This window comes from Carettochelys insculpta, chromosome 3 (genome assembly GCF_033958435.1).
Source record: "Carettochelys insculpta isolate YL-2023 chromosome 3, ASM3395843v1, whole genome shotgun sequence".
Taxonomy (NCBI): Eukaryota; Metazoa; Chordata; order Testudines; family Carettochelyidae; genus Carettochelys; species Carettochelys insculpta.
Genome location: NC_134139.1, coordinates 197,716,414 through 197,741,213, shown reverse-complemented (window position 1 = coordinate 197,741,213; position 24,800 = coordinate 197,716,414). Strand labels below are relative to the sequence as shown.

The following is a 24,800-nucleotide window of genomic DNA, read 5'->3' as shown; positions in this document are numbered from 1 at the left end:
CATAAGCTTGGGAGGTTGTCTGTAGGAGAGAACAGGCCTGTCACCTAGGGCTGTCTAGAGTGTGGCATCCTGATTAAAGACAGGTTGTAGGTCTATAATAATGCATTGCAGTGGTTTGAGTTGGGGGATGTAGGTAATGACCAGTGGTGTTGTGTTCTTGGCTTTTTTGGGCCTATCTTGAAGTAGCTGGTCTCTGGGCATTCGTCTGGCCCTGTCAATTTGTTTTTTATTTCTCCTGGTGGGTAATTCAGGTTTATGAATATTTGGTAAAGATCCTGTCGTTTTTGGTTTCTGTCAGTAAGATCAGAGCAAATGCGATTGTACCTAAGGGCTTGACTGTAATGTGCGCAGGATGGAAGCTAAAAGCATGTAGATAAGTATGGCAATCAGTGGGTTTCCGGTAAAGTGTGGTACCAATCAGGCCACCCTTGATTTGTACTGTAGTGTCCAGGAAATGTATATCTCCCATCAAGTAATCGAGGAATAACTTGATGGTGGGGTGCAGATTGTTAAAGTGTCTGTGGAATTCTTCTAGAGTCTCTACAGCATGGGTCCAAATCATAAAGATGTCATCAATGTATCTTAAGTAGAGGAAGGGTAATAGGGGATGAGAGCTGAGGAATTGTTGTTCCAGGTCAGCCATAAATATATCAGCATATTGTGGGGCAAATAGTAGAGGATAGAACAGTTGAAGAAACATCATGGAGTGTTTGTATCATTTGACACGTGTTGGCCCCACTTAAGAATATGGTCCACCAAATGTTGGAGTACTGTTCAATTTCTTGATGTTAGTACATTTTAGTTATTCTTAAAATTCAAAAGTTTCTATAAGTTTAGAGGTAATTAAAATTTTATTTGCTTAGCTAGGGCATGAATAAATAGCGATTTAGAGATCCTTGCATGCAAATTTATTCTTACATGAAATGGATAAATCATGCATGCAAATCAGGCATCAAAGTCACAAAATGGGCTGGAAATGCAATAAAAAGAAGATATTCAAAAGTTCAACAAATGGAGGTGCAGCACCAAAAGATACTAGATGCTTGTGGTGCCTTTTGGGCTAGGGCTGGAACAGAGCAGACAAATGCAATTTGTATATTAGGTTACATTTTTTAGCTGCATAGTCGATGTTTTGTTAACATTCTTTTTTTTTTTTTACACTATGCCATGCTATTCCCAAATAATATTGGACAAGTGCTCATTACTCATCTACATGCAGAAATCTTGTTTGTATGTGTATATATAAAGAGGTTATATGTACACAAAGACACTAAGAGATCTTATAATGCAATATGTTTTTGTTATACTGAAGCCAGACTTCCTAACAGCTGCATATTTTAATACACATAATCCCATACTTGAAAAACAATAAAATGTATTAGTTTTCCAAATTAGGCATTTATGACCTAATTTAGGAGAGCATTACATCTTTATAACTTTTAAAAGAGCCATTTTGATAAAACATCCCCATAAATAACCTGAGAAAAATCAGGGTAACTAGCATCTGTTGGTGCGTTGTATTTTAATGGGCTAATAACATAATGACCCATTTTTATAACATTTCACAACAATATTAAGTATTAAAACTGAGACAGATATTGAAAAAATGTCCTCATGGTCTCTTTTTATTTTATTTTTCCACTATGTAGTTATGGTGCTCACCAAATTAATATTAATCCATCTTAATTATGTTGACACAATGGAAACCTGCCAATGACATCCAAAGAATGGAAATAACTTGTTATTTCCACTACTGCAATTAAGGAGGTGTTTTAGCACGTTTTGTTCTTAATATTTTGAAAGTGTGTACATGCGTAAGTATGAGCAGATATACTATACACTGCTACAAGGAAAAATGGGCCACATCTTCTGCTGGTATAAATTGGTGTAGTTCCATCAACTTCAAGGAGTTACACTTATTATCCCATTGGTGCATTTGGCCCAAAATCTAATTTATTAAGATTTAGCAATGATGTAGGGAAAATGGCTGATCTTCTGAGTAATGCAAGATCAGAATTTTCTGCATAAGCCAGCATGAATAAATAATGAACCCTATTATTCCAAAACTAACTCCCCAGATTTATTATTGCACATTTTGAAAATTATGTCACATGAAAACCATACACTAGAACCTCACAAATTCACATCGGGTAAATAATAAACCTGCACTTTATATGGATATGCAGGTTGACAATTCATGGAGCACAGACCAGTGAAAGTTCTACTGCACCTACTATATATTTGGGAAAGTTTGTGGGTCTGTCTGTGTGTCCCTCCATCCTGCTGTGAGAGTCTCTTTGCTGAAGAACTCCTCCTAACCCATAAGACCTAAAACCCCTCAATTTGGTATACAAGTTCCTCTTACGATAACTTACAGCAAGGTCAGAGTTTGGCTGTGCCAAGACAAAGGGATGTGCATGGAATGTGTTTGTTTCCCATCAAATGGAACAGGAAGGTTCTGATAGTAGAGAGAGTTATAGTCCAGAATGACTACAGGGGGGCAACAAGCAAGCGAGGTCCCCACCGCCCTGACAGCTCCAGAGAGCTGTGGAGCAGCTGCCATCTGGGCAGCACAGCCTCACCATCCCAGAAAGAGGTCAACTGTGCCTTGGTTAACCCAAGGGGATGGCTCCCAACAGCCCTGGAGAGAGACAGAGCAGTTGGCAGGCAGACAGTACAGACCCCACTGCTGCATTTGAAAAGCCTTAATTTGATGCACTTCATCTTGTCAAAATGTCTCTCATCACTGCATGTAAAGGTATGAGGATTTAGCTGTGTGTGTGTTACCTAAACATGTTGTGAATCTGGGAAATGCCTGCAGACAAGCCCCTTTGTGAGGGATGCTAGTTATTATTTCTTGTGTAACCGACTCTGACCTTTCGGCCTACCACTTATAATCACTCAAAATCTACTTTCCCTAGTTAATAAACTTATTTTGATATTTAATCTGAACCATTTCTGGGTGAAAGGTTGGGTAGGGAGAATTTGTTGGTACCTCATATATACTTTACAAGTGCCTGTGTGAGCCTTCATGTAACTTTGCTGGGTGTGCCTCTGCACACGGACGGCTAAGTGAGCAGAACTTGAAGTGGTTTGCTGTTCCCTGGCATAGCAGTGTAGGAGACAGTCTGGGCAGGAGAGTTAAGGAGGGCATAGCAGTTTCACAGTATATTTGGGGGATGTCAAACCCACTCACTTCAGTGTGACTGAAAGTAAAACACTGTTCCACAGCCCAGAACAGGACCACTACCAAGACGTTGTCTGGCCAATTGAGTGAGCTCTGTTTAACCCCTTGTCTTAGCAAAGGGGGCACTGTCGCATCAGCACACCAGCTCATAGGCTCCAAACCCACTTTACCACACAGTTGCAAAAAAGGCAAATAACGCTCTGGGATGTATTAACAGAAGTGTCATTAGCAAGACAGAAGAAGTAATTATTCTGCTCTACTGTGTGCTACTTAGGCCTCAACTGAAGCAGTGTGTCCAGTTTTGGGTGCCACATTTCAGGAATGATGTGGAGAAGTTAGACAAAGGCCAGAGAAAAGCAACAATAATGACTGAAGGTCTTAAAAATATGAGCTCAGAGTCAATTGATCTTGTCAACTCTGGCCCTCCTCTTGATTAGTACTCCCTTCTTTTCATGAACTTGTATAATTTGTATAATCATAACCTCAATTCCAATACATCTGATGAAGTGGGCCTTTGCCCACGTAAGCTTATGGTCCAAAAAATCTGTTAGCCTATAAGGTGCCACAGGACTTCTCATTACTTCTGCAGATACAGTCTAACATGGCTTCCCCTCTGATATTTGAGCTATGAGGGACAACATGGGGTTGTTTAGGTTGGAAAAGAGACTGAGAGGGGGACATGAGAACAACTTTCAAGTACCCGAAAAGATTGCTACAAGGAAGAGGGAGATACATTTTTCTCCTTAACCTCTAAAGATAGGACAAAAGGCAATGAGTTTAAATTACAGCAAGGGAGGTTGAGGTTGGACATTAGGAAAAATTTCCTGTCCAGGGTGGTTAAGCATTGTAATAAATTGCCTAGGGAGCCTGTGGAATCTCCATCATTGGAGATCTGTACGTGCATGTAGACAAACATCTGTCAGAGATGTTCTAGCTCATGCTTGGTCCTGGCACGAATGCAGGGGACTAGACCCAATTACATTGATGTTCCTTCCAGTTCTACGAATCTATGATCCTGTCTGCAGCTTTCCAAAACATCCACATGCTTCTAGGAATTTTAATTGTGTGAGCACTGTTAATATAATATATGCAAAGTGATATGTTTGTGGCCATAGCTGTACTGAAAAGTGAAGCTTCTAATGGTTTCATATGCTTCCTGGGACAGAATCTTCTTAACAGATACAAGAGCAGGGCCCAGTTCTGCAATGTGAGGAGCACCCTGATTTATTTCAGTCATAGCTGAGGGAATCTCTCAGTGGCATTTGGCCATTAACGAGAAATGTCATTACAGCTTACCTGTGCCTTGCGAAGCAATACTAAAGCCATGCCAAAATCCAGCACCAGATCCTGCAAAGCAATGGAAGTAGCTGGAATTTTCAACACAACACAGATGTTCTGCAGATATTAATGAATTAAGACCCGCAACAACTCCGAGAAGTGGGTATTATTATCCTATTTTACAGCTGAGGAAATAGTCACAGAAAGAAAAGTAACTTGTGACAGAACTGAGAATATAAAACACACTTTCTATATCTCAGATGTGTTATAAAACTATTCAACAATGTAGCCTTTCTGTTATTTCCCCTTCAGGGATTCTGAGGAGAGTTGGTGTACCTTAAGCATCCAAGGTCAACACAAAAGTATGAATCTTTCTAGCCCTAGTTAAAAGATGAGATATAAAATGAAATTCCTAACTACTTGTAGAAACTAAAGGTTCCAGTGGGATTTTCTTAAAACAGTGTCATTAATTGCAATTCAGGCAATTATAATCTAGGTTTCTGTAATTTCCCTGCTGTTTCAATGAGATTGTTCACTTCCTGTCCTAAACAGCTCGGTGGCATTTCTGTGTACCATTACAGAGCCACTGCATTTCACTTCAGACCAGGCTGAGTCTCAATGATGGATGAATTGATTGCTCTGTGTAGCTTAAATTTGTAAAATGCTTTGGGATCGTTCAGAAAGACAAATGTATAAATGAACAATCATTCTATCAAGGGGAAGCTGAGAGAAGTTTACAGACTTGTGATTACGCTGATCTATATTACATTACATAACAGTTCATAAGAATGGCCATACAGTGTCAGGCTAATGATCCATCTAGCCCAGCATCCCACCTTTCGGTAGCAGCTTGGGTTGGATGTTTTAGAGAGAATGAAAAAGAAGAGGGATCCACCTCTTGTCATCCAATCCTATACTGTGGCTGTCAGAGTTTTAGGAACATTCAGAGCATGGGATTATGGTCAGCTTGCCTGACAGCCATTGATGTCCAAGAACATAATGTTTTTAACTGAAGAATAACGGGGACTAACAGACTCACCAAAATACAAAAACAACTGGGAATCTAGACTATTTTTGTATATGGCAACAAAGGAATGATCTTCATTTTGCATAAGAATCTCATATTGCTTAGCAGTTATTTAGACAGCTATGCAAATCTGCAGCTATAAAGCAGATATAGAAAATCTACTTATAGATGTCAATGTAGATATCTGTGGCTCATTTTTGCATATATAAGTGAGGATATAGATGCAAATTTTGTATCTAGAACCCTGTAAATTTGGGAATATCTGCTTTATATCTGTGGATGTGGATATCCACAGCTCATTTCTGTGGCTACAGATGTGGATACAAATTTTATATCCATGCAGGACTCTAGTAATGTACTAATATTTATTGATGGGTTGGCAGTGCATATCCAGAAAATACACAGTGTGTGGATGTATCTGAACTATTTTTTGAAATTAATGGAAGTTACAATCTCTGAATAACATGTTTATGCTTCTGCATCTAACTTTGGTATAATTGCCTGAAATCTCTAAAATACAGAAGTACATTGTTCTGTCATTCTAGTCTACAATAGCCATTAAGTATGCATCTGTGCTGCTGCAGTGTATTCTGGGCTAGTTCCACAGAAACGCTGGGGCCAGATTCTCATTTATACTACAGCCTCACCCGTGAATAGAATGTGCGGCTTATCCAAATGCCAGATAACAAAACTTTTACTGTATTTAAACAAGGCTATGCTGAACATTTAAGAGGCTATAAATGGTTTACAACCTTAAGAGTTGCTTTGTTTCCAAGAAAAGTTGCAGCTAACTTGCACTTCATAGCTATCTTTTCTGTGCTTCTTTTTTCCTAAAGGACTTCGGAAAATTTCTCAGGTGGCCAGAGCAGAAGTTTTTTTATTGTGAAGTATGACTCTAAAGAAATAAAGAATTACATATATTCATGTGAAAGAGCAAGTTGCACACATGTAATTAAACAAGCGCCTGAACTGCCCAATCTCTGCGTGTAAAAAGATAGTACACTAGTGATCTTTTGCACTTCTGTAGTGAAAGTTTCATGTGAAGAGTCAGTTTTGTGTCAACATCTCCTGGCTGAACAGGACCACATCTATTCTGCCTAGAAGTCTTGTATGCTGCTTGCAACAATTCATGTACTGTGTTGTGTGTTAAGACACTGATGTATGTGCAATCCAAGAATTTTAAATGTCCCCACAGGATATCAAATGCTATCCAGATCATTTGTAAATACTTTCCCAGTGCTCCAGAGAAAATGAGGCAGTTCTTTTCCAATGTCGTTAAATGACATTTTTGGGTTATCTAAAAATCTATGTTCCTGTTTAATAAAATTATCCAGGCAACTTACTGTTTCATCAGCAATATGCGCTAACTCTTTCACTACTCAATTCTGTTTGAGTGTTAAGATTATCCTTAGTAGAGACAGCTGGGAAACTATAATGTAAAGTCAAATAACATGTTTAATGACCATTGAACTCCTGGAAACTTAGTCCAGAATGATACATCATTGTGTCAGATACTCTTAAGCAATATGCTGTTTGGTCTCTCTTTAGAAATATGAAACCGCTTTGAAACCACTACCACAAATAGTGAAACTTTTAAATTACTGCCAAGCCACCTGCTTTTCTCCAGGAAGCTTCATAAAACCCTCCAAATTAGTAATGTCATTATGTAAAGCTTACAAAACCTTTGTCATCCTGAAACCGGTTTAGCTGTTAAATTTAAAGAGGGAAACAGGACTCCTAAAAATCAAAAAAAAATATCACATATACTAAATAGACTTCAAATACTAAATCCTTTCCAAATAAAATGCTTTAAAATAGTCTTAATTCAAATTCAGTGCAGACAGTTCTGAATATTAATACTGAGGGCCAAATATATTGATCTTACGCTCTGGAGTAGTCCCATTGAGAGATGAGTACTGGACACAGCAACTCCAATATGTACCCCAGTCAAATACTGGAGAAATCTGCAGCATTTTGTAAAGTATTTTAAAGAATAGTTTGGAATAAACTAGTGGCAACTTGAGTTTCCCTTGTTCAATATTCCTTCCTAAATGGTTCTACAGAAAGTTCGTAAGGGTGGATTATAAAGCTGCATTCTGTCTATAAAGCAGCCAAAAATGTACCATCTAATCTTGGAGCAATTTATCCAATAAGATGATTTACAAGACAGTTCGGTGGCACCATTTTTGGAAGGCAAAAACAGAGGGGAAGGAATATAAATCAAAGGTGACTGGCAGGTAAAGGATATATGCAGCAATCAGCCAAACCATGTGCACGCTGGCACAAATTCAACAGGATCATTTATAAAATTTTTAAGTCAGGAGTACACAAAAGGGGGTCTGGTGCTAACTAAATCCACAGATAGATTACACGCCACTGAAATAAACACTTCCAGATGCTGGCATACAAAAACCTTTTACAGAAAGAAATGCTTTCTTTCATAAATCTGTAAGGAGGAACTTTGGGTTGAGGGGAAGGGAACAAGATTTTCAAACTGAGAGTTGACTTCCTTGTGTTTTTATAGAATAATCATTCATATTTCCACATACAATGCGTTCATATTATAGAATAACAAGTAATAGACAATACCCTGACATATATCAGGAGGAAAGGTAACCGTACCTGTTTAACACACCAGAGTAATATTCGTATTTTAGAAGTGAAAAATAAAAATAAAAACTAGAATTGTTTAATTTGATTTTTCTGTGTAATTAAAACACACATAAACACAAATGCAATTGATAACAGCTTGGATTACATTTTCAACAGCACCAAAGGGACTTAGGAGCCTAAATTTAATTGTATAAACTGATTTCTGCACTAAGGATGAAATCTTGGCCAAAATAAATTAAATGGCAATAGTGACATTTATTTCTGAATCTATGATTTCATTCACATTTTCAAGACGACTTTGTTTCTCAAGTATCTGATCACTTTAAAAATGTCACTTAGGCTTCTAAGTCACTGAGGTGCTTTTGAAATGTTCACCTGTAATATCTACAAGTTTTGTATCCTGCAGCCAAATCTGTAGCATTTTCTACTTACTAATGAAGACTTTTTTCATGGGGGGAGGGGTGCAGCTTGCACAAAATGTTGACAATAGCCAAAATTAAACTTCCAGGTACTTTCTTGATTAAGAAAGATAGCTTGCAGAGCAAACGTAAAGACATATCTTCATACATTTCATGTGTGTTACCACAAGCATTCTCACTTTTCAGATTATGTCCCAGCAGATCTTCCTTTCATGGGGACATTTCTGAATCATATTATTTCACTTGTGATCCCAACAATGTATACAGCCTTAATATTAAAAAAAAATTGATCTCTATTTGCTGCAACCCTACCATCCTCCCCTATTCTACAGTATTAATCTCAAATAACATCTAAGAACTGGCATTCCAGCAATGTTTCATAACTTTGTTTTCTTTTTCATCAGTGAGCACTAGAAACCAATAAGTCTCACTACCAGATTAACCAAAGTTTTTAAAAGATGCAACAATGTGCTTCAGTGCTTTGTTGAATGAGATGGATTTAAACATCTTCTTAAGTGGTCTGCTTTGCTGGTGCCACTGATGGTAATGATCTTATATTTCCATAGCATCTTTCATCGGCAACAAAGTGGAAATTCTTTACAAATTTTACTATTTGATTACACTATATATTACACAGACAGACACTTGTATGCATGCACAACAGGTACCATTAAAATACCTGAAGTGATTAAATTAATCATTTGTTATCTACATAGAACTTGGGCAGGACTGTACAAGGTACAAATAAAACCAGCCTCTGCCTCAACTTCCTGTGGCATTCTCTCTATGGAGGGATTAATTGCTATTTAGTCCTGTTTGATATTTGAATGTTAGTCAAGAAAAAACAAATTGTACTGAGCTCTTTGAATTTTTTTTTTAAACTCAGTTTTAAAATTTTGGGCCACAGCATAAATCCTTTTAGGACATATTTACACTAGGGCCTATAAGCTGTGACTATCTGAAACTAAGTCTATCTGAAACTCTGAGTGTGATATGTCATGCTCACTTACTTCAGTACACAACCTGACTCAGACAGAGCAATAAATACAGGCATGTGAGTGCTACCTAAGAACATGCAGCACAACCAAGACCAGAGGACTGTCACCATCCTCATATCCCTCTACTCAGGAAATCCCAAAACTCAGCACCGTGACTTTAAAAGGGGAAATAGTCCGATGGAAACATATAAAGGGCACAAGCTGAAGGAATATGAAAATGTTTCCAAAAAGATCGTCAGCCTCTTCCATTATATGCTAATTTTGTGCTGAACTATGACAGCTCAAAGCAAAAGGTAAGCTGTGTCCATCGGATGAGAAACTGATATTTTAAGATAAGATGTATTACTTTTCAGCCACTTGAAGAGAAAGTGTGTATTAATATGCATTAACAAACAGCATAACAATACTGTGGATAAAAGTGGGATGTCTGGAGTTGCCAGGCATCTGGTTTAAAAGTATGGCTGGTATGGTGCTGGCCCACTCTCTGCCTTGCTCCGTATGGCTCCCTGGAAGCAGCAGCATGGCCCTCAGCTCCCAGATGGAGAAATGGCAATGGGGCTCTGCCGCCCACACCAAGTACTGGCTGGACAGGAATCACGGTCAATGGGAGCAGTGCAGAGAACCACCTAGCCACGTCTCCACTTAGGGGCTGGGAGACATGTCACCACCTCCTGGGAGCCACCTGAGGTGAAGGCTGCCAAAAGCCCACTTCTGCACCTCCTCCCAAGCCCCAAAGTTCAGCTGTGAGCCCCACCACCCACACCCAAACATCCTCCTGCAGCCCCAAATTCCTTCTGTGCCCCAATACCCTGCCCCAGCTAAGAACCCCTCCCACACGCTGAACCCCCCTCCTCCACCCCCAATTCCCCATCCTTAGCCCAGCCCAGAGCACATACTCCCATCCAGACCACCCATCTCCTACCCACCCCAATCCCCAGTCCCAGCCCAGATCTCTCTCCTGCACTCTGAATCCCCTTATTTCTGGCCCCAGCCTAGAGCCCACACTTCTGGCCCAGAGCCTGCACCCCCCTCCTACACATCCACCCCCTTGCCTCAGACCAGAGCCGCTCCCACAGGGAGCTTCATCCTGTATCCCAAACTCCTCTTTCCCAGCTCCACCCCAGACCCTGTGTCCCCATCCAAAGCCCTTGCCCCCTCCTACAACCCAGCCTTCTGACACATGCAGGTGCAGTTAAGCAGATGGAAGAACAGGGCTTTCTCCTCCCAAACACTCCCAGAGTGCTTCATGAACAATATGTAAGCAGCATCACTCCAGTGCTGCCAGGGCTGGGGCACTAGAGTGAAGCCAAGTGCTGCTGAACCCTTTGTATGACAGATTGCAGGGTGAGGGGAGATAAAGGCAAACTTTGGCTGAAGACAAGGAGGAAATCCATACTCTCGTAAAAATGCCAGAGGACAGCAGACAGAACCTCAGTTTTTAAGGTCGCATTGGAAACATTTAACACTGAATAAATTAATGGGCATATCAGATTCTATTAGAATGGCTCCCCATTGGGATCTGCACTCCAAATTCAAACCTCTAAGCTTGAGTAATGGACACAATGCCCCGGGCGGTTTCTGGTTTTACATATTTATGGTTTGAACTCACTATTTATGGGTATATTTAGATATTCTAGTCTATAAATTATCAGCCCCAGTTTTGCAATTTTCTTTGAATGCAGCTCCTTTGAAAAACATATGATATGAAAAGCACACATTACAAAGGACATCAAAGCTGAATGACTGTATATTAACCAATTGTTGACAATTTTGTAATTTGCGGTAATGATAATTTTATATGGATGTTTTGAGGCTTAATTAGTAAGTGTTTGCAAAGTGCCTGTAGAATCTTCAAATTATCACAAACATCATACTTACTACCACTTCTAGATTAATTTTCATATCTCTGAAGACATTGGACTAAATCTTATTGCACTTTCACCCAAATAAATCAGGAAAAATGCCACTAAAATCAAAGGCATTACACTAGTGTAAAATTAACAGAAATTAGTCTAGAATCAGAGCCTTAACATGAACTATACACTGATCAGGTGATAAACTAATGCAGTTTACTGTCTTTCAAACAGACTTTTCACTGACTTCTGATTTAACCCAAAAGGTAACACATTATTAAGAGCAAGAGAGGTAATTCACTCACACTCTTCACTGTAGCTATGACTTGAGCTTGTCTGAAACCAAGATCTCTCATCAAATGAATGATGAAATTACCTAATTACGTGGGTGGTGCCCTACAACCACCAAACTCATTCTTATTAGAACCCTGATTTGGACTGACTGGAAGATTAAGTAGTGATTTAACTGCCCTCACTTATTTCCAGTCCTTAAACATTTCAAGAAAAAAATGTGAAAAAGTGCCATTTCATTAATAGTTCATAAAAGCTTTTAAGTCAACTGTATTCAAATATACATTCACATCTCAATGTAAAAAATTCTCTGAACCCTACTCTGGCAAATCTCCTATTGATTTTTGCCTGAATAAGGAAGCAAGGTTTAGCCCACAATGAAATAATACAGAAATGTCTGACTGTTTTAGCTAATATGCATGTGGCACAGAAAAAAACAGATTCAGTTACAACATATGGAATTACATCATCCCACATGATGAAGAGTTACATATTTCCCATTCTTGTCTTGCAAAATTATATGGCACTGTGTTTTAAATCAGTCATTTACATCTTTGCTGGTTGAAAGTTGGGATCATGCTTTAAACTAGATAATAGAGGGCACCACCCATAAGCTGTCAATACATGGATAAAATATACGTCTAGACTATCTTAGAGTGCAGAAGAATCTAGCATACACTTGCTGGCTTTCCTTTGTGGCTTATGCCCTAGGGCAGAAACCTAAATGCTCTAATTATCTTAGTCATTTTGACATAACTATTAAGGTTAGAATAAATGCAAACGGATCATTTTCACTACTTTCATGTTAGCACTCTGTTACCATATGATTATGAAACTTTTAAAGTCTTCTTTAGGTCCAAACCAACATCGATCAAATGCTGCTAGAGAATAAATTACACAAGTTAACTTTTTCTCCAGATCTGCCTTATTAATAGTTCACATCACAGGCATCAAACAAAGGAGACAGGAAAATGGTGGAGGAAAAGAAAAAGACGACGACAAAGAAGAAGAAAGATCAGATGACAGAGAATATCTCCATATTTTACATTTTATGCCGAGTGCCAAACATATTATTAATGCTTAACAAATAATAATAGTCATGCTGGAAAGCATATTCCCATTGGAACTTAGATTTCTTGACACAATAAGTTATGTTTCCTATGTTTGCTCTCAGTTTCCTTTTAAGCAGAAGTAGAATCAAGTATCGCGGTCAGCTTTTGTGACTCAAAGTCACGTATCAGCCAGTGCAAAGGTAGTATTCGGGAACAGAGCTGTTCTGAATGATTTGACAACAAAAGATGCTGATTTTTGTTTATTTTTTAAAAAAAAATTAAATAGATACCTTCTGCAAGAAAATGTCAATTTTCTCTTTGGACCATTGAAATGATGGCTCCCAAACTGTCTCTCAATACTGGAAAGCTTTTGTTAGCATCACTTTTGCCCAGTGAAACTAACAACAGCTATCCCAGAGGGCTGCAAAGGCCAGGGTGCTCTGCCTCCCACTTTGCTATTAACTCCAGAGGACACAGAGGCAAAGAGCCAAGATACTTTGCTTCCCAGCCTCCCTGTAATTCTATAAAGCTCCATGGTCCTCTGCCTCTCTGCAGCTGCTGGAGAGCAGTGCCCAGGAGGTCTGGCTATCCACTATGCACTTCACTTGAATCTAGCACCACAGCACAGTCCTGTCTTACACAGCCTGGGTAGTGGTGGAAGGACACACATGGTACAAGCACCGCCCCTGTGGGTACTGCTGCGGAAAACTCTCTGACTTCAGCACTCTGGGTGTGTGCACACCTGAGTGGAATACGTGTGTGCAACACAGCTCAAAGACGAACACATAAACAGAAGTTAAACTGGGCTGAGTAACCATTTGATGGGTTTGAAAAAAATGTGTCCCAAAGCTGGACAAAGTATTGAACATACGACATTTTTCACAGGAATGATTTTAAATAAAAATTCTAGTTCAGGAGAAAAAAAGAGGAATTTCTCATTTTTCTGGTAGTTCCAAGGGGGTAGCAAGAGGCAATGCTGAGGGGAGCTGCTTCTCTATCTTACTGTCCCTTGCCCCAGCCTCCAAGGGACAAGCAGCTTCTTTCTAGCTCTCGCAGCTAGGGGTTGGCAGAGTGCCTGGGCACTCTGCCACTCTGGCAACTGGCCTGGCAGGCTTTCCTCAATTTCACTGTTAATGATCCTTCCCTAAAGGTAGCTGGAAAGATGAGAAATTTCATTTTTGTTCTCCTGAAATGGAATTTTTCTTTAAAATCCTTTCTGTGAAAAATGTCGCATGTTCAATACTTTGTCCAGCTTTGGGACACATTTTTTTCAAACACATCAAATGGTTACTCAGCCCAGTTTAACTTCTGTTTACCTGTTTGTCTTTGAACTGTGTTGCACACATGTATTCCACTCAGGTGCGCACACACCCAGAGTGCTGAAGTCAGAGAGTTTTCTGCCGCAGTACCCACAGGGCAGTGCTTGTACCATGCGTGTCCTTCTGGCCGCTACCCAGGCTGCGTAAGACAGGACTGAACTGTGGTGCTGGACTCAAGTGAAGTGACTCAGGGGAAGTACATAGCTGGTGACTGGTCCGTTTCTCTCATGCAATAGAATTCATAAAGTACAGAAGGTCCCCAAAGAATTCAACTTTCTGCATTGAAATGAACAGGTTTTTTTTGGTTTTCTCTGAGATGCAGGGGACTGAAAAGGTGAATATACCAGACATGGTGCAGAACCTGCTGTTCTGATCTACCCATAACTAACCAATCGTTTAGGTAAGAGATGAGATGGACCCTGTTTCTTCTCTGTAAGGCTGACATCAGTGTCATGCATTTGGTGAACTGTCACAGGTCTGACAACATTTCATAACGAAGTGCTGATCATGTTTATTATATGATCATAGGAATGGCTCTCCTGGGTCAGAACAAAGGTCCATCTAGTTCAGTATCCCTGTTATCCAGCAGTGGCCAATGCCAGGTGCCCCACAGGGAATGAAAAGAACAGGTGATCCTCCAGTCACCGTTCCCCATTTCCAACTTCTGACAAACAGAAGCCAGGGACACCATTTCTATCTATCCTGGCTATTAACCATTGATAGACCTATCCTCCATGACAAAAACAAGGAGTCCTGTAGCACCTTAAAGACTTACAAACATTTATCAGGTAATTGGTCTTACCCACGAAAGCTCATTACCTCATCAAAAAACTGTTAGCAATTAAGGTGCTGCAGGCCTACTTGTTTCTGTAAAGCTACAGACTAACATGGCTTCCCTTCTGAGGCTATCCTCCATGAATATACCTAGGTCTTTTTTGAACCCTGTTATCAACCTTTGAAACTTCCTGTGACTTACCAATACTACCACACAGAAGTAGGTATCCTTCAAATTGAGGGCAGCAAAACAGTTGTGATTTTGGGAAGGAATAATCAATGCTAGAGATAACATCCAAAACCTATTGTACCTGAGGGACTTGTTGAGATTCTAAAGATTAAGAATGGCTCTCAGACCACCACAACTTTCATCCTGAGAATGAGACTGTATCATAAATAATCTCTCCTCCTGAATCATAGAATACTAGAAGTGGAAGGGACCTCAAGAGGTCATTGACTCCAGTTCCCTTCCCTCTCAGCAGGACCAAACACCATCTAGACCATCCCCGATAGGTGTCTAAATAACCTACTGGAAAATATCTCCAGCGATGGAGATTCCACAACCTCCCTAGGTAACTTATTCCAGTGTTCAACCACCCTGACAGTTAGGAAGTTTTTCCTGATGTGTAATCTAAACCTCCCTTGCTGCAGTTTAAGCCCATTGCTTCTTCTCCTATGCTCATAGACCAAGGAGAACTATTTTTCTCCCTCCTCTAGGTACTTGAAAACAGCCATCATGTCGCCCTAAGTCTTCTCTTTTCTAAACTAAACAAGCCCAGTTCTTTCAGTCTTCCCTCACAGCTCATGTTCTCTAGACCTTTAATCATTCTTGTTGCTCTTCTCTGGACCTTCTCCAATTCTTTCTTGAAATGTGGTGCCCAGAGGTGGACATGATGCTCCAATTGAGGCCTAATGAGTGCTGAGCAGAGTGGAAGAATGACTTATGTCTTGCTCACAACACTCCTGTTAATGCATCCCAGAATCATGCTTGATTTTTTGCAACAGCATCATATCACTCCTACTCCAATGCTGAAGCAGAACTTCTGCTATAGCCTGCAGATAGAAGGGAGTCTGAATCTGTTGAACATACAAAAGGGAGGTCCCTAAAGAAGGAAGTTGAATGGGATGATGCTGGGTTAAAAAAACGCCAGACAGAATACCCAGTCAAACAGTGATTACAGCCAATCTGCCCATCATTAAGAACTTCCATTCAACAAGAAAATGGGATGATCTCTCTGCAAGTGAGAGAAAGGAGGGTAGATTGCTAAGGAGCATATTACTATCCTCAAGGCAAATAAATTAATAAAGAGATGAATCAAAGAATGAAAGGAAGGTAATGTAATTAATGAAAATCAACTCAGATTTGTTGAAAATAGATCCCATCAAACTACTTGACATCTTTTTTTTTTTTTTTTTTGACAGGACTGCAAGTTTGTTTGGTAAAGGCACTAGTCATGATATAATGATACACTTAAACTTCTGCAAGACATTTCACTTGGTAAACACTTGATATTTTGATCTAAAAATGACCCCAAAATAAGCACACCTTGAACAGATTAAAAACTTCCTGATAAGTCTCAAAATGCAAGTGTAAATGAGGCATTATCACTGAGCAGGTGTATTTGCAGTGTGGTCCACAGGAACTAATTCTTGGCCCTATCTTATTTAACACATTTAGTAACGATGCAGAAGAAAATATAAGATAATCACTCACAAAGTATCAAAATGACAGAAAAATTGTGGAACAGGTAAGCAGCGAGGACGGGTCACTGATTCAAAGCAATCTGGATTGCTTGGTAAACAACATGCAAACAATATGCTTTTTATTATGGCTAAATGCAAATATACATAGCCAGGAACAAAGAATGTCGGACATGCTTACAGGATAGGAGATGACCTGAGAAACAATGACTCTGAAAAAGACTTGGGAGCCTGGCAAATATCAGCTGAACACGAGTGCCCACTGCAGAGTGACTAAAAGGGCTAATGCAATCCTGGAATTCATAAACAGGGGAAACTCAAGTAGAAGTAGAAAAGTTCAGGCTTGACTGAACAACTATTTAATAATTGATTCTTCAGAGTCGCAGAGGAAGGTATGATCCAGTGGCTGGAAGCTGAAGCTAGACATATTTAGACTAGAAAGGAGAAGTGAATTTTTTTTATCAGTGCAAGTTACTCATCGTTGGAATAATTTACCAAGAGGCTTGTGATGGATTTGCCCTCTTAAATTACAATTGGATGTTTGTGTGTTTGTTTTTCCCCAAAAGATGTGCTTTGGGAGGCATTGCTGGGAAGTCTATAGGCCTGTGTTAGACAGGAGGATAGACTAAATAATCCCAGTGGTCCCTTACACTGCAGAATTTGTGTGTCTATGAAAAGGATTACTTGCTTGTCCTAGCTGGCTGAGGTTGAACTGCATTAGAATTACATGATCTCCTACATGGAGGCTTATTTCTCTTCTTTGAAAACTGTCTGCCTTGGATGGGTAAAACAACTGCCTCTAATACCGCCATTGCTGCTGTTGAAGCCTGTATTAGTGTCTCCTAGAGCTGCAATATATGCTTGTAAGGAGTGAACAGTAGCTTTAGAGTCCTTAAATTAACATAAGGTTTAATCCATTTTATCTGAAAACAGGAATCAGCTATCAAAAAGAAGAGCTTCAATAGTTTGAAAACTGTCTGCAGCAATGCCTAAGGTTTGCAAGCGGGATGCTCTCCTCATTGCAACTTGCAGAGGCCTTCACTTTGGAAGAAGAGTACCTTACATCAAGAGCACTGGAGGCAAATATTGGCCACCACACAATCATAGCAACGCAGAGCTGAAAGAGATCTCAAGAAGTCATCTAGCCTGCTCCTTGTGCTGAGATGGACAAAATATACCTAGACTAGCTGGGACCTATTCTTAAAACAAAACAAAAGCAAAAAACCCACTACAAACCCTCCAATGATGGGGTTTTCATGTACCCTCTGAAAAAAATAGTCCAGGGATCAACTATTCTTACAGATGAAAAGTTTTTCTTAATATCTAATCTAAATTTCCCTTGCTGCAGATTAAGCTGATTTACTATGCACATTTGCAGAGAGAAGGCACACTAAATTTGTCTCACAAATAAATCAGGTTTCTTGGATTCACTCTTTCTTTTTCTGCATGTCCTCTGAAGGTAGAACATCAGTCACTGTCCCTGTTATAACAGACTGTGATACATTTTAAGACTGTTAATAGATACCTCCTATTTTTTCTTTCACAAGATTAAATATGTTTGATTTTTTAAGTTTCTTCATAGATCACATTTTGTAAATCTTGTGTCACTTCCATTGCTCTCTTTTGCACTTCCTCCAATTTGTCCATTCCTTTACTAAAACGCAGTGCACCGAACTGGACACAGTATTCCAGCTGAGACAAGCAAGGCAATTACCTCCTATATGTTATATAGAGAATTCATGTTAATATACCCCAAATGGTACTAGCCCAGGGGTGTCTAACATGTGGTCCACAAGTGAGAATCCAGCCCATGGAGTCTTTTAATCTGGCCCACGGAACAGACAGTGGTGCCATTTTTAAAAGATGGTCACGCAGCTCTCAGGGCTAGATGGGTAGGGGCATGGCTCTCAGGGCTGGGTGAGGCACAGCACAGCTCTCAGGGCTCTGGCATGGCGCTTGGGGTTCTGGCAGCGTGGCCCCACTCAGTCAGGGTGCCTTGCTGCAGGAAGGGGGAGAGGGTTAAATCTGGGGGCAGTTTGGGGCTGCCAGGGGTTAAGCCTGGGGATGGCGAGGAGGTGGGTTTGAGGCTATTTTGTGCTTGGGCCCTGGAACAGGTAAAAATTGCCACGTGGCCCCTGATGAAAAAAGGTTGGACACCACTGTACTGTATTTTTCTGCAACTACATCACACATTTGACGTATATTTAATTTGTGATCCGCAATAACCCTCAGGTCCTCCCCACTAGCCAGTTATTCCCCATTCTATAGTTCTGTATTTGACTTTCCCTTCCTAAGTGCAGTACTTTGTCTTTATTAAACTGCAGCTTATTGATTTTAGGCCAATTCTCCAATTTTTCAAGGGAGAAGCGATAGCATAGTGGTGACAGCACTAGCGTTGTGAAGACAGGGTTGTGTGTTGAATCCTGGAGGGGGCCTTTCAAGGATCTGGGGCAGCGCAGTTGTATTTATAATAAAAAAAAAACAAACCAAAACTGTCAGGGATGGTGCTTGGTCCTGCTGTGAATGACGGGGACTAGATTCAATGACTTCTCAAGGTCCCTTCCAGTTCCATATTTAAATAAAAAAATTCTACTCCTGGCTTCCAAATCACACACAATCCATCCCAGCTTGGTGTCATCCACTATATGTGGCCTCCCAGTTTACAGTGAACCACTGATAGCTATTCTTTCAGCATGCTCACCTTACAGGAATTTCATCTAGACCATATTTTCTTATATGCCATTAGTTCTCAAAGAAATTACCAATGGTTCAGTTATTATCTTATGTACCAAACCTTGAATTTCAGACATGAAAAACCCCCAAATCCCCACTCCCCTCTCCAGAGCTAGGCAGCCACAACCCTTTGCTTTAAGTCAGTACATCCTCCCCAAGAGCGAGGCACCACCAGCCTCCCACCCCAACCACCCTGCTCTAAATAAATGCCCTCCCCCCGCTCCAACCCCAGAGCCAGGCACCACTGGCACAAACTGAATGCATCAACTTACCAGAGCTGCTGCCAACTCAGGAGCAGCAGGAGCTGCGTGAGCCAGGGCCCAAGCCACATCCATATTGGGACCCAAGCCAGGGCGTGTGTGAGCTGCACCATCCGGAGCCACACCCCACGAGTCACGCCAGCAGAACTGTGCTGGCTGGAGCCGCAACCCACATGAGCCACGGCGGCAGGAGACTCGCTGGCTGGAGGTGCAACTCATGTGAGTGCCAGGAGGAGCTGGGGCCCACGTGAGCCGCATCAGCAGGAGCCTTGCTGGCTGGAGCCTGCATCCATGCAAACTATGCTGGATAAAGGCTCCATGGGCTGGATTCTAGCCCATGGGGTGCAGGTTGAACAACCCTGGTTTAAGCTTCAGGTTGGCAGGTTGTCTGTGGGCAAATCCTAACCAGCAATTATACACCAGACCACAGTCACTCTAACTCAGGGACCCATCCATGCAGCAAACCTCGCTGCCAGCTCTGCCCACATATCTACACCAGCAACACCATTACAGGACCTAACCAGATCAGCTACACAATCGTGGGTTCATTCAGCTGCACATCTATCAATATAATTTATGCCATCATGTGCCAGCAATGCCCCTCTGCTATATACATCGGACAAACTGGACAGTCTCTACGTAAAAGAATAAACGCACACAAATCAGATATCAGAAATGGCAATATACAAAAACCCGTAGGAGAGCACTTCAATCTCCTGGGCCACACAGTAGCAGACTTAAAAGTAGCTATCCTACAGCAAAGAAATTTCAGGACCAGACTCCAAAGAGAAATTTCTGAGCTACAATTCATCTGCAAATTCAACGCCCTCAGCTCTGGCTTAAACAAAGACTGCGAATGGCTGGCTAAATACAGAAGCAGCTTCCCCTCCCTTGGTGTTCACACCTCCAGATCAACTGCTGGTAGTAAGCCTCACCCTTGCTGACTGAGCTAACCTTGTTATCCCCACCCTTGCTCTGGCTTATTTATACCTGGCCCTGCAGATTTCCAAGACCAGCATCTGAAGAAGTGAGTCTGTGCTCACGAAAGCTCATGCTCAAAACTTTTCTGTTAGTCTATAAGGTGCCACAGGACCCTTCGTTGCTGTTACAGATTCAGACTAACACGGCTACCCCTCCGATACTTACGTTACAGACTCACTAATTTTAAAAATTTGGAGTATCAACAGATAATTTGCAGCTTCATGTTTTGGACTGTCCCCTAGATGTGCTGTTGATTTAAACACCATCCATTTGTGTAGACAAGACTGTCTTTCACGACATGGTCAATTCTTGAATGCTAACACATGATAGGCAGTGAAATACTGCAAGATGATTGAACACTGAAGGTGAGATACCATGGCAGAAAGCCAAAATAATCTCCCAAATGAAAAATAATCTGAGTATTCTCTGCCTGAAGTGACTTGCTACTATGAAATGGAAATTATTTTAAAGTAAAAAAAAATCTTGTGGATTATGTCCATTTCCTGTTTTTTTTGTTTTTTGTATTTTCTTTAATGACTAACCTTTAGTTTAGACTAGTTTAGTATAAGTTTAATAAAGGAGACCAAATCCTGCTATTGCAAGGAGACAGTTTCAGGTTTTTACTATATTTATTTACTATAGACACAGGTCTGGCATCAATAACAGAAGATTAGAAATCTTTGCATGTCTCCAGATTTATAAAAACTATTCATAGTTATGTTGTACTTATTAAATTTCAGGGCATCTCCAGAGAGCCTACGGCCTGAAAACCTAAAATATTAATTAAAGTTCCCCAAATACTCTGTGATAAGGTCATTATGGAGCCTATCAGAAAAACAGACAAAAAATGTTATTTTAAATACTGTGTTCAAATGGTTTCCCAAATTTTCTTCCTCGTCCAGGGGGTCAGCAACCAAAATAGCAAGAAGAGCCATTTTTTCCAATTCACTAAAAAAACTCTGTAGTTCAAGAGCCGCAATGCATGTGAATATGGGACAGCCATTAATAAATAACTTCAAACCATACTTGTTGTAACCCAATTTAAGAACAGCACACATACAATGATATGTAATGTGGTACATGTTTACTGCAGGACATTCACAAACTTTTTACATATTCTATGTCCTCATACTTTACCTATGTGTGTTTGTACCACTTTCTTTCTGACTTTCAATCCTGAACCCTCTCTGTCTCTGGAGCACTCTAGGTGGAGTTATCTAACATTTTGAGACAGAAAAGATTAAAGGCCAAAATTTCCAAGTTTAGGTATTCAACTTGAGACACCTAAGGCCTAATTTTTCAGATGTCGCATGTGCAACATCTACTGAATACAACCGCCAACATCAATGCTGAGCGCTCCTCAAAATCAGGTGCTCAAACTTAGGTGCCCAGAAATGAGAAAAGCACAATTAGTGGTGTACTCTGACAATTTTGATCTGTGTGACTTGGTCAATGCCAAACAGGAAATCTGTGACAAAATCTCATTCTAGTTGATTCCAGTATACTGTCTTATCCATGAAATCTTGCCATATTTTCCACACTGTTTCCAATTTCTATGATGATTGAGGCAGGAAAAAATAAGGGCCTGATACCAATCCATCAACAATGTCAACACCTCTTAACCCTGGAGAGCTGCTCCATGAAGGCAGTCTTGGCATGTGTGCTGGTGGTAGTAAGAGCAGTCACCGTACCTCTTTACTTTTTTACTTCCAGCAAGGAATCACCCATGAGACCTGCAGAGTTTTAGCTGAATATCACCGACCTATTATGAAAGACTGTGTGCCATTCTGGAATATAACTTTTGTGATAAACTATTATGTAATATTATTCAAATAGTTGTGGCTGGGAAATAATATAGTTGAGATTATACGCAGTTATTAAAAACATGTATCAACAACTATCATTAATAAAATATATATGCAATACTACATAGGCATGCATGTAAAAGCACCAGGCACACCTATGGCATTATGAAAATTTAACTTTACTTCTCAATTTTTTTAAACTTAATTGCTTCTAGTTATAACCTCTTGGGACCATGTAAACAACCTTTTTTCCTTGATGCTAACAGTTTTCAGATACTTATAGACGTTTATCATATGTGACAGCATATTGCATATATTGTTGTTTATTTTTTCCTTATAGGCTGTTTTCAACAACCACTTTATCATTTTAGATGTTCTTTTCTCAAATCTCCCAAAGTTGTCAACTTCCTTCTGGTGTTCTGGTACTCAGATTTGGAGTTTTATTGACTGAAATATTTATGTGTGTGCTCCCTTTTAAATTGGGAGATCTTATGCAGCAGGAAAGGATATAGGTCACATACAATAGCCAGCTATAAGGAGATGCTCCTAATTTATGACATAAAATGCACCTGGCAACTTTGAAGCTTACATCATCTGAAAAATTAAATAATTTGTTTAGCTGCTTTGAACAACCAATTTCCAATTTGTATAGAAAATATGATGGGAAAACCTCACAACCCTAGCAACAGTTTACAGCAAGCTCAATTCTATCCAGTTTCAGTGGAAGCTCTAAATTGTTTAAAGAAACCAATCTGCTCTTTCTCCGATCCTAAATGTATCACTTGAGATTTGAACAGCCAATAGGAGCAGTATCAGACATATAACTAATTTTAGAATACAAAATGCTCCTCAACGTATTGCAATACCTATAATTTAAACTAACAGTAAACCTAAATTTTGCAAAAACAGAAAATTCGAGTGCTAATGAAAAAGCATAATTTGTATTTGAAAGAAAATAATATTTAAAAGAGAAAAACTTTTTTGTCCTTCCAAAAAGAGACAGAAATGGATAAGTTTTATTTCCCAAGAGAATTATGCCACTTTCGTAGAGAAAATTACAGTCACCACAAATTGCTCTCAACAATTCTAAGGCTTCTTCATTTGACCACTTGAAAAATCAAAGATCTTTAAGATTATAAATATAGCTTTTTTATAACTCTGTTATTACGTACTGTGAATGGGGAAAGGGGGCCAAGCTTGTGGCTGTAGCGTCGAATGGCCTCTCTGATGTGGCAGGGCTGGATGGCATCACTTTGAGCCTCTATACCACATGCTGCAGCACTCTGCAACGGAAAAACACATACATTGTTACTAAATCAAAAACACACAAAGACCCACCGGGTACCAAATAAGAAAAATAAACCTTTGTAAAAATGGACAGATTTTTTTTCCTTGAGGATACACATCACTGCTACCACACACTACGTCTTAAATATCTATTAACAAATCAAAGAAGACTTTCACATGACCTCTGCTGAACAGACCCAGAGAACAATTTTACCCAGTGTAGACATATACAGCAATGAAAAAGAGCAGGAAATGCTCAAATTCAAATGAAAGCCCTATGTAAGTCATGCTGCAAGAGCCACAGAAAGCTATTTCTGAAACATTTCAAAAGCTTTAATTATACAGCTTGAACATCTCTAGTCCGGCACCCTCAGGACCTGATGGTGCTGAACTAGAGAATTTGCCAAACTGTGGGAGGTCAGTATTGTTTAGTGGCATTACCAACATGTCCACTGCTTACCGGGCTCTTAGAAGACATTCAGGGTAAATTACAGCTAAATAACAGCACAGAACACCGAGAACCAGGACTGGTGACTGCTAACAAACTTCATGGGACCATGGGAAATTTCGGCAAACCCATGGGCTATGTCTAGATTAGAGGGATTTGCTGACAGAAATTTTTGTTGGAAGATATGTTCCAACAAAACTTGTCGACAGCTCACAGCCAAACTGCCCGGCCGTTCTACCAGCAAAATGACCAACCAGAAGCACAGCAGACAGGGCCGTCCAGTGTCCCAGAAGCCCTGTTTGTTGAAAGAGGACCCCCTGGAATGTCCAGACCCACTTTCTGTCAACAGAGGCATTATTCCTTGCGGGGAGCCGGGTACAGCTGTTGACAAAAGTTGTGCATTCTGTTGACTTATTGTTGACAGAATGCCTTGGGAATCTGGATGCTCTGCAGGTTTTGTCAGTCCAATGGCTGTTTTGCTGACAAAACCCTCTAGTGTAGACATAGCCATGATAAGTGAACATCCAACTAACTACAATCCTACTGGACTACAGATGTTGGTGGATGAGTGTGTGTCAGATTAGAGAGGTTCAACCTGTAATATTAAAGGATGGCAAAAAATAACTGATAAGTAATTCAAGGCAGACCCCACAATCACAATAATATGGTGTCAACTTTAAATTAAAAACTGAGACCAATAACATAATGATAAAGTCACAAAAGTAAAGAAATATTTTAATAGAATCAAAGGAGTTTTTTCAGATTTTAAATAGA

General features: G+C 40.1%; 1 protein-coding gene across 7 annotated transcripts in view; it reads right to left on the bottom strand.

The window, feature by feature from the left end:
• Positions 1-24,800, bottom strand: part of SUPT3H (SPT3 homolog, SAGA and STAGA complex component) — a 485,878-nt gene that overhangs the window by 40,735 nt on the left and 420,343 nt on the right. For all 7 annotated transcript variants that reach the window (XM_074991369.1, XM_074991373.1, XM_074991371.1 and 4 more), the window contains one exon: positions 23,464-23,574. In XM_074991369.1, the coding sequence (XP_074847470.1) occupies positions 23,464-23,574 (111 nt within the window). The remainder of the gene's footprint in view (positions 1-23,463; positions 23,575-24,800) is intronic.